This window comes from Limulus polyphemus, unplaced genomic scaffold (assembly GCF_000517525.1).
Source record: "Limulus polyphemus unplaced genomic scaffold, Limulus_polyphemus-2.1.2 Scaffold4299, whole genome shotgun sequence".
NCBI lineage: Eukaryota > Metazoa > Arthropoda > Merostomata > Xiphosura > Limulidae > Limulus > Limulus polyphemus.
Window position 1 is genome coordinate 66,227 of NW_013669909.1, and position 11,164 is coordinate 77,390.

General features: G+C 31.1%; 1 protein-coding gene across 3 annotated transcripts in view; it reads left to right on the forward strand.

Moving 5' to 3' along the window:
* The window catches only part of LOC106470928 (hypoxia-inducible factor 1-alpha-like), a 72,499-nt gene that overhangs the window by 53,591 nt on the left and 7,744 nt on the right, over nt 1-11,164 (forward strand). For 2 of the 3 annotated variants that reach the window (XM_013931506.2, XM_022399578.1), the window contains 3 exons: nt 2,553-2,683; nt 4,270-4,886; nt 10,670-10,776. In XM_013931506.2, the coding sequence (XP_013786960.1) occupies nt 2,553-2,683; nt 4,270-4,886; nt 10,670-10,776 (855 nt within the window). The remainder of the gene's footprint in view (nt 1-2,552; nt 2,684-4,269; nt 4,887-10,669; nt 10,777-11,164) is intronic. The other variant, XM_013931507.2, reaches the window with a different exon arrangement.

Consider the following 11,164-nt stretch of genomic DNA (forward strand, 5'->3'; position numbering starts at 1 on the left):
GTGGCAAGGTACTTATTTAATGGCAAGGTACTTTACTTAGTGGCAAGGTACTTTACTAAATGGCAAGGTACTTATTTAGTGGCAAGGTACTTTATTTAATGACAAGGTACTTATTTAGTGGCAAGGTACTTATTTAGTAGCAAGGTACTTTACTTAGTGGCAAGGTACTTTACTTAGTGGCAAGGTACTTTATTTAGTGGCAAGGTACTTTATTTAGTGGCAAGGTACTTTATTTAGTGGCAAGGTACTTTATTTAATGGCAAGATACTTTACTTAGTGGCAGGGTACTTATTTAGTGGCAAGGTACTTATTTAATGGCAAGATACTTTACTTAGTGGCAAGGTACTTATTTAGTGGCAAGGTACTTATTTAGTGGCAAGGTACTTATTTAGTGGCAAGGTACTTTACTTAGTGGCAAGGTACTTATTTAGTGGCATGGTACTTATTTAGTAGCAAGGTTCTTTCGGAACATGTTAATTCTTCCTTGTTTTATAAGAGAAACTGTATAAAGGATAAAAATTAGATCCAAAGATAAGAAAATGAGGTTATGTAATGAAAAGTAAAGTATAGCCAGTTTCTGTATATAAAAAAAAAGTACAGTTTTAAATCAGTGCCATCACCACTGATATTTTTGTATGCTATTGCCATCTGAAAAAGTGATAAATTTCTTATGGAAGATTTTAAAGCAAGCAGATGAATTAATCTTGAGTTATTGTTTAAGTAAAGTTTAGAAAACAACAATTTACTGTATTCGTGTAGTAATAATATCCAGTTTGAAACAAAATGATAGCAGGGAATGAAAAAGTACAACTCCTGCTCTTTGGATATATGTGTTATAATATTTATGACTTCTGTACTGTGTTTATATACTTAATTATGTTTCTTCAAACATCAAACCTGTAATTTTTTTTTATGGATTTTCCTAGCTCAAAAAAAAACAAACAAAAAATGCAAATATTTCAGATCAAAATTCTTTTTATGTGTATCTATAAAGGACAAAGGAAGTGATTAGTGAATGGTACTTTTAAGTCAATGATTGTTGTTATTAGTTTTCAAACAAATGGAGATAATTATCTCAATGCACCGAAATACTGATAACCTGTATTTTAATGAAAGAAAAGCAGGCTAAATTCTAAATCGTATGTTTTTTTTACGAGTGCAGAGTTTAACTTAACACTCTCACTATGCTTATGCATTCTAATAATAATAATAAAATTCTCCTTCCCTTACCCTTCAATATTTAAGAAACAGACGACATAGAGAAAAAGACTGCCTAGTATTTTTCCTCCCTGTAATAAAATAGTATTATGACTAGAATATAACAGCTTCTATTACAGTCTGGGCAGCTTTTATTACAGTCTGGGCAGCTTTTATTACAGTCTGGGAAACAGTGTGTAAATTTTGCTTCAGAGATTTCTTCCATACCTGAACTCGAAGATTTCCAAGTTTGATTTAAAAAGTACACAAAACTATTTTAAGCAGCACATAGTTTATTTAAATACTGGTCCCGTATTTAAAAATATCACATTAAAGCAATATACAGGATGCTCCAAAATAAAGAGGAGATTAATTGAAATGAATTATTACAATATTGAAGTAAATTCTTAAACAACTGACTTGACTTGAAAAACTGTCTTGCATATTTAGTGGTTAAAAATGTATAGCAAACAAAAGTATAAAATAGATAATGAAAAATTGATTCACTATTGAAAAAAAAAAGTTTTTGTGATGATAAGATGGTAATTTTTTTCTATGGTAAAATTTTCTCATTTTATTTACTGATTTTGCTAGTAGCATATGATTGACTGATCATCAAACTTTTAAAGTACCTTATCCTGTTATCTTATAAACACATGTAACTGAGCTTGAGAACTGAATCGCTAAAGTCGATCTTGGTGTGTAGGACTAGTCATTCTTAACTGACAACAGGGATAATACTTCTCACAGATTTTACCTGTTCAATTTTAACTTTTTCCAAAATAGTGAAAATATCCAAAAATCAAATTTAGCTTGTTAAGTTTCATGGAAAAGAAAAAAAAATTGAACTTGCAAAATGGGGACTTGACCATAAGTACTTAAAGTTGGAGAGAGAGAGATGGTCTCCAGGGGTATATTTTTTAACAAATTACTACTAATTTGAACCTTGTAATTTCATTACAAGTGTACTATTAACAATTTTAACCAATCACTGTTTCTCAGTCTTGGTTGTCATGGTTGTGATGTAATTGCCAACATTTCAGCTGTGAGAAGTCCTAGGTTTGTGATCTAAATATGTAATGAAAGTTCTTTTTCTGTTTTTAAGCTTATAAGCTCCTTTGGTGGTGCTTATTTAGTATAAATGAATCACGTTATAATGAAAAAAGGTTTCTTGCATTGCCAATCAAAGTAAACTTTACGTAACACATTGCCAAAAGTTGGCTACACCAGTTTATCACTTTATGAGATTATAAAGTTTAACTGGTGCAAGGTTTACAGATAAATCACACAGGATTTTGAGATCATTGTTAAGTTAATAGTAGAGATTGTAAGTATTTTCTTTTTGCTTTTCTTAGGATGAAAACTTAGTGGAAAGAGCTCCATTTATCCCCATGTCTAATGGAGATGATTGTCCACTTCTGAGTCCCCCTGATACTGTAATGTGGGGTCCTCAAGAATACCCCCGTAGGAGGTCTTTGAGTCATAGGTAATGAAATCTTAACACTTCTTCAAAGAATGTTGTTGATTTTTTGGTGATATTTCTCTTAACAAGAATAAACTGTTAAAAAAAAATGCATTTTTGTGTTAGCTAAATTGCCTATATATGTCCAGAGCTGATAACATTGACTATTGATCTTAATTTTATGGTGTTACACCTATGTTGAGTTGTTATTTTTTCATGAAAATCACAATTTTTGAACATAAACAACCTTCAAGAACCATTAGTTTTTAAATTGGAATATGAAATTTTTGTGGGTAAAATTCATCACATTGCTTACTATTCAGCTATTTCCTTTATTGACTGTATTTGTGTTTACAGAAGGAAGTTAATAACACTATGAGAAGAAGTAGCAGTAAAGTCATTGCTTTTTACAGTGTTACTTAAAGAAAATAATACTATGGATGATCTGTGGTGTATTAAGTTATTTTTGAACATTTCTTTATATCTTTCTTAACTCTCCGAGTTCAGGTGGGGGCCAAAATGTACATGACACAACCTTGTAAAAAGTGCTACTCAACATGTTATTATGAATTATATCAGTTATCAGCTTTTTATTTTACCCTAAATTACTAATATCATGACAGATTGTGTTAGAACAGAGAAAATGTCAGATACGATATCGGATACTGAAAACTGTAGATGTGCATTTAGAAGGTTCTATAGCAGCGGTTCCCAACCTTTTCACCACCAAGGACCCCCTTTTATTATTATTTTTTTTCCCATTGACCTCATGTTTTTTGAAAGATTCGGTCTACCCAATTAACTTGTTTTTCCATTTTTCACTATCAAATAAAAGATGTATATAACTGAATGTGCAATCAAAAGAACAGCAGAATTAAGAAACTTGCTTGTTTAATGAGATGGTATTATCTTTGCAGACCCCCAGGGGTCTGGGAACCACAGGTTGGGGATCACTGTTTTAGAAGTTATTCTTATGCAGTATACAAACTGTAATGAAAAAAAATATTTTTATTCTTTACATGACCATCATCTTGCATTCCATCTTACCAGAGTCCAAGTTGGACTGACTTCATCACTTCACAGACATATATTTAGTATTACCACATTTGATTTTTTGTGTACAACAAGTTGACTGTTTACTAAAAAATGGTCATAGTTTGTGAAGATACACATAGTAACTTCAGAATTATAGTCAATATTACTTCTTCAGTAAAGGGTCATTTTATTGGACTGACCGTGTGCACATTTGGTTAATTTATTATTTTCAAAGTCTCCTGGTTGGTCAGTAGTAAGTTTTTAGATTTAAAATCAGGGTTTAATTTCCCATTGTGGATGGAGCGAAGATAGCCTATTATGTAGTTTTATGCTAAAAACAACAAACAAACCTTTCTTTTGGCAGATAAACTGAGTAGCTTTTCCTCAAATACAAGTTATTTTATTAAATATGAACTTATATTGTATATGTAATTGTCTTTTTTGAATGATTGAACAATTTTCAAGTTATTTTTTAAATATGAACTTATATTGTATATGTAACTGTCTTTTTTCAATGATTGAACAAAGTTAATTATATACAGTTCTCTGAATCATATTTATTTTTAATGTTACAGCCCTTCTCGTCCTGTTATTGACTTGGAAGAATCTTCATCCTCCTCAGGGCTCTCCCCAACCTCTAGTAGATCATCCTTATCTCCGGTGCTGCAGTCCTCCAACTTTAAACAGTATTCTCGAAGTCGTAGAGATAGGTCAACGTTACAAGTGGATCGGAAACATGCTAATATACGAGCTTTGACAAGTCGTAGCCTGTCACCAACTCTTACTGATCACGGAGGAGGGACGAAACGTGTTGCATTGACTGTTCACAAACGTATGACTAACGGTGGTAAAGTTATTGTGCTAGAAAATATGGCTAAACCTCGAGTAATAGCCAACAAAAGCAAAAGTGCTTATGTTAGCAGTAGTGGTGAGCAGTTGACTCTGTTAGAGCATGTTTCTAAGCCTTGGGTGGTAGCCAGCAAATGCAAAAGTCTAAGTTTTGGTGGAAAGGGAAAACAGTTGACTGTGCCCAAAGTTTGTGTTACTTTAGCTAATGGGTTACCTGTTTCAGAAGAGCCCAAAGAGCAAATTATTGTACCAAAGGATGTTTGCTTTAAAAGAACTGGTGATACCGATCAAACACCCGTGATCAATGAGAAGAAAATGAGACTTGAAAATGGACAAGAAATAAGTAAGTTTTTAATGAGAGTTACAAACGAGTTATCTTGCTTCGCACGACTACTTTTACTACACATTTAAATGTAGGGCCACAAACAGTTCGGATTAGATTTTAACTAAAAATATAACTAGTTTCTTTGATAAGGAATATTTACACTTTAAACTGTGGCTGTTTATCAATTTCCTGATTTATGTTTCATAGAAATCTTATCAGCATAAGTTTCTCTAACAAAATTACTCCTATTCTCGTTGCTGTTAGCAAAGTCTAACTTAAAATAAAGTTCAATGAAAGTACGGGTAAAAAATGCATAGTTCCTCAATATTGAAAGTCAGTTTTCCAATACATTCTTTCAAATATTGAAGATGTTATTTTTGTTTTCTGAGATCTCGGCTTGTGTCTCTATATCTGTTGATTATATAATTGTGATTATGATAACGTGTATTAATTTTATAGATTTGTATAGATGAATAGGAAATGTTATGCCACCAAGTTCTGTAGTACACTAATAATATATTAAAATAATTTTCTGGTCCTCACAGTAGGGAAGAAGAACCATATTTTGTATTTTAAACTTGAAACTTGCTCCATAATATTTTTGGAACAGTAATAGAAATAAGATTAATTAATGGTGTTAATGGAGATTGTGTACATGGTATTAGCAGAAGTATGAAATTTTTTTGGGGGGATTAGAAGTTACGTGAAAGTAGTCTTTTTTTTTGCATGCATTTTACAATTGTGAAGCAAATTTTATCTCTTTACAAGTTTCAGTGAAATTATTGCAGCGAGCTAAGATTACTGCATGATACAAATTTATATGTACGTGTATGTGTAACTGGTAGTTTTATACATATTTATAAACTAGAGTTTAAGGAATGTATTCCTCAGAATCTGGGTTTTAATGTTGTACTTTGAAGAAAAGTGACTTTTTGATGAAGTTGTAATGAATCTTATCCACATGGTTGCAGTCAACAGGATAGATAAACTCACAATAGTGTGAACCCTAATAAAGCAATAATTTTGCAAATTGATGCTGAAGAAAATCCATATAGATGAAACTTTCAAGTAACATATAATTAATTTCTGTAGCTTGTAGCAGCTGATAATTCATGACGATGTCCATCTAGAACAATGGTTCCCAGCGGTTAATCCACGGGGAGCTGGTCTGCAAGACGTTTGAAAAAATGTCTATTTTAAAATATAGCTACTGAAATATATTGTTCTACAATGTAATATAAAAGATTTTAAAAAGATAATATTGTACAAAGTGATCTGTGAAATTTTGGTATCAGAAATAGCTGGGCCTCGGGTGGAAGAAAGTTGAGAACTACTGATTTAGAACATAAGTCACACTTTTCTTCCAGCAAAACATTCACAGCAATGTTGCTATGACTTTTATTCAGTTACAACCAATAATCAGTACAAGTTTCAAAATGCTTTAATAAGACTGGAGGTAAGGTTGAATCTGTAGTGAAAATTGTTTAAAAACAATAACTCTAGATAGTAGCAACAGAATTAAAATAAAGACATGAAAGTGATTTAGCCAAAATGTATTCAGTGAGGCTTCAGCCAAGATGTACAGCTGCTAGATAGTAAGTGACCTTTTTGCACTGCTTATCTTTTATACTTTGACCTAAGCCTATGGGTTATCTTTTGTCAGATGAAACAGTGACTGAAAAGAAAAACTATGTAGACACCAAAAAATTAGGTGAAATAGCTGGATATGCCAATACAAAAAAGTGGATGAACATTCGTAACATAAAACTTAGATAAGTCAAATGAAGCTTTAAATAATCAAATAATCATGCATTTAAGCAAAAAGATTATCAAGATTATTTTTCTTAAAAATGTTTCGCAGATTGTCTGTTTGAAACTGTGAAACAATTATGGCGTCTCGCAACCTAGCTGCTTATTCATGTATAGAATTTTACAGTCATCTGCACCTCAGTGTGCATGGTTTACACTTACTCAGTAAAATAACACATGCTTTGAAAATTATTTACGAAGAACTTACCAAAGTTCATTGATGATATGAAATTATGTGTGTAAATATGAATATATTTCAAGAATTTATCCTACAAACTGTAGTTAGTTACAAATAATGAGTTTTAGCTCATGGATGAGTCCTGTGTGTAGTGTACTATTGAATTTTACAGTGTATGTTGAATATTATCACCAAGTTATATAGTATTTATATTCTTTCCTTGGCTAATTAAACTTCCATTTTACCTGCAAATGAAAATTCTTCTTGTATTGCAAATCAGGGGAAAAAACCTCTCTCCCAGTCACAAAATAGAACTTAAAAGACAGATGCATTAAAACTTTCAGTCATACAGATTTTCTTGTGAATGTTACACATAACATTCACTAATTACTTCTAGGAAAAATCTAGTTTTAAGAAAGATGAAAAGAACCTTAATTGAGTTAGAAGACACGATGATATTATATGTATACTTTTCCATTGAGAGTACTTTGTGGCTAAAATTTGACAATAATTATGGTTTGTAGTCAAAAATATATTTCTCTGGAAGATGTAAATGACTAAAAGAATAAGGATATACAATAGCATCCTTTGCTTCTGAGATTTTTGTTGGCTAAGAAGTAACATCTTAGTACAGCTACAACAGAAAATTAATTTATTTTTGTACATACATTAGTATACTGTGTTAACAAAAGCTTAAACAATGAAGATATGAGAGCAGGCTTAAAAATATTTTTGTTTGTTGTAACCCTAAACTGATTTTAAATGTGTGTAGGTAGGTAATTATTATTTAATTGATTGGCAAAAAAAACTTTCGGAAATACCACTAGTTCCATTATCACCTAAAACATAATGCGTTAAACCATGAATACAATTAATATCAACATCTGTTATATGAAGAGAGTTACAGAAATTTCAAATTATTTCACAACACCTTCTTTCGCTGGTCAGTATATAAACCTCAATCGAAGAAATTGAATTGATTGTTGCTGACAATTTTATAGTTCTTCTGTTTCGTCTCGTTCACCAAGTAAATGTACAGGTACTTCCCTCCGCATGGATAAAATTCCAATCAGAATTAATTTGTTTTGATCCTAGTCCTCATTCTGCAAAAACATTCCTCAGAGATGGATACACTAAACAGATTTTTATTCACCATGTTGTTGATGTCTGCTCGTCAATAGTAAATTCTCCCCTGCTAGGTCGTGTATTTATTAGTATAGCGTGAAGGGTCGTGGGAATAAGATAAGCCATGTTGTAAAACCTTAATGCATTGGCCAATCAGCACTGAGTTGTCAATTGGTAATCAGATGATGCCCTCCCACATTGTCACGGGCTACGTGAATGTCTGAGAGAAAATATTCTAACCATAATGTGACGATAAAAGATTTTAAAGTTGGTTAATTTTGTTAGATGGCTCAGTATTTTGGCAGAAATTGGTGAAAATAAAAATTTTCCATGACATAATGTCAAAAAATCTCTCAATTGGCCCCAATTTTAGATGGTCAGTCGAGTTACAGCAAGCAAATATTTTCAAGCCTCACTTTATTGGTGCTATTCAAGATTTGTTTTGTTTTCAGGAACTATTAAGAATCTTATTGTGATAAGTATTAAACTAATATATGCAATAACATCCATTAGCAGTTGGTTAAATATCTCTAAGCCCAAAAATTTTTGTAAAATTAAGAACTGAATTGTTTTTGTTGGGAAGTTTGTATATTTGTGTGTTTATATATAAAAATGGCATGTTGTAATACCCATAGTAATAATGCCTCGGCACATATTTTTTTAATTTGGAAGTATATATATGTTTATGATGATGATGTAGTATTATGGGATTTTGTATGAAAACATTTTATTGTTTTAGGGCTGGGAAACTATTGGAACTTGCTAAATAATCAGTCATCAGGCATGTTAACTGATTACCTTAAAAAAAATTCATTATTCTTTTATGAGATGGCAAAAAATACACTAAAGAATAGTGTTAAAAATCAGGTTTCGATACCCACTGTTGGAAGTACATGAATAGCTCATTATTTAGCATTGTACTTAACAAAAAAAACAAACATAATGGCAATATTTCAATTATTTGGATAGCTGAAATAATCAAAAACCTTAATTTTGATAAGTTGATTATTTTTGTGAGTCTTACTGCGCTAGTTGTTTACGTTGAACTAACTTGAATAAATTTAAAATAGTAAAGAAGAATCATAATAACATTTTAATTACTGGATAGTTGGAATAATTAAGAACTAATTTCAATTAGTTGTTTATTTTCCTCATATTAATCATTTTCATTGCAATTTTGATTGCTGAATAGATGGAATAATTGAAAACACTAGTAGATTATTTTTGTGACAGTAATCAGTTTAAACATAATTTCAATTAATGATTATTTTACATAACACTAACCAATGTAATCGAGTTAGTCACCCAGCTCTACATTGTTTATTATGTATTTATATATGCATTCTATGTAGTTTAAATTTTATTAAAGATCTGGCCCAAGCATGTAGTATATTATCAGTAAGGGAGTCCCAGAGAACTATAGTTCTCGGCCACAAAAGTGTTGGAGTGTGAAGTCGCAGTTGTGAACATATAAATCTTCCATAATCAAAATACTAAATAATCAAACAACAAATGAAAAAGTCTACAGTACTATAACATTCTGAGTTTGCACTTTTTATTTCAAGGCAAATAGTTGTAAATTGACTATAAGAATATTGCTAAACATTCTTTTGCCATTTAGCAGTCACCAGTGGACGAATTTTAGCACCAAAAACAGAGCGTCAGCAAGTGGGTGCTTGCCCAGTATGAGTCAATCATATATCAAACAATAGCTCTCTTCATACTCTTCATTGTTCTGGGTGTTTTTTGTTTTTTTTTTTGTGTGTGTGTGTGTAAGTGAAAGGATTTTGAATTTGAAAACACACAAACAAAACTTTAAAACCATTAATAAATACCTATTAGTCATTGAATTTGATAAAACAAAACCATACATATGATAACATGTAAAAAAAAGATGAATTGGAACTGTAAGCTAGCGATACGTTTCCTTGACAATAGTTAGCTTTACGTCATAATAGACTGTCAATAATGAAACCAGTTGAATACAAAAGCTCTCCTTTAATTTAATAGGTAAATATGTAAGTTCATACTTGATTTTTATCATTTGATTGTTGACAGTTTTCATTTCATTTATCAGTATGATATAAATTCATGTGTATAGATTTTAAATTAAAGTATTATTTTATTAGGGTTACGTTTTATATCAAGTTTCACACAATGTCTTAGGTCACCAGGTAAAGCAATTTTATTTGCATTTTTTCAATTAGATATTTGCTTGCTGCAAAAGGTCAATTTACAGTATGATTATTAATTGTTTTTCATTCATTATTAAATTTTAATAATTCAAAGTGCAGTGTAAATGTACTAATTTTTTACTGTGGAATTCAGTGGTATACAACTGTTTGTGTTATTTTCACTATTTGAAATTCAACGAAACCCCCTATTATCAGACACTGTGTTTTATCTAATTTATTATATTTGTACAGATAATTTATTTACTAACTAATGGATGCTAAGAAGAATTTTGGCTTGGTTATTACCAAAACATAGACTGCAAACATGATTTTAAACTCTGGACATTTAACAGAGTTTGTGGTACTAATGGGTTTGTGCGTTTTATTTTAGCCGTGCTACAAAAAAAAAGCTATAGTTGAATGACAAAGAGATTAACTCTTGCCATGCTAAATAAAGTAATAACATATTTGATGGATGATACCCTGGTCATATCTGATACTTTGGTTTGTTTTAGCAGGTGAAGGTCACATTACTCATGCTAGTGTACTTCTTAACTTGTTGGTGAATGGAGAAGATGCCAGCCATGGATATATGTGTGTTAATACTAAAACTGATAGCAAGGTAATTTTTCTGGAAAATATTGAATGTCAGTAGTTAAGAAGATTTTTAATATTAAGTTATACGACAGATTTGTATTACATTTGAATTCTAACCACACAGATCTGTATTACATTTGAATTCTAACCACACAGATCTGTATTACATTTGAATTCTAACCACACAGATCTGAATTACATTTAAATTCTAACCACAAATATCGACACCAGAATTAAGTTATCAGTAGTGTGGAGAATCAGGTTATCATCAGTAGCATACAGAATCGGGTTATCATCAGTAGCATACAGAATCAGGTTATCATCAGTAGCATACAGAATCAGAGTTATCATCAGTAGCATACAGAATCAGAGTTATCATCAGTAGCATACAGAATCAGAGTTATCATCAGTAG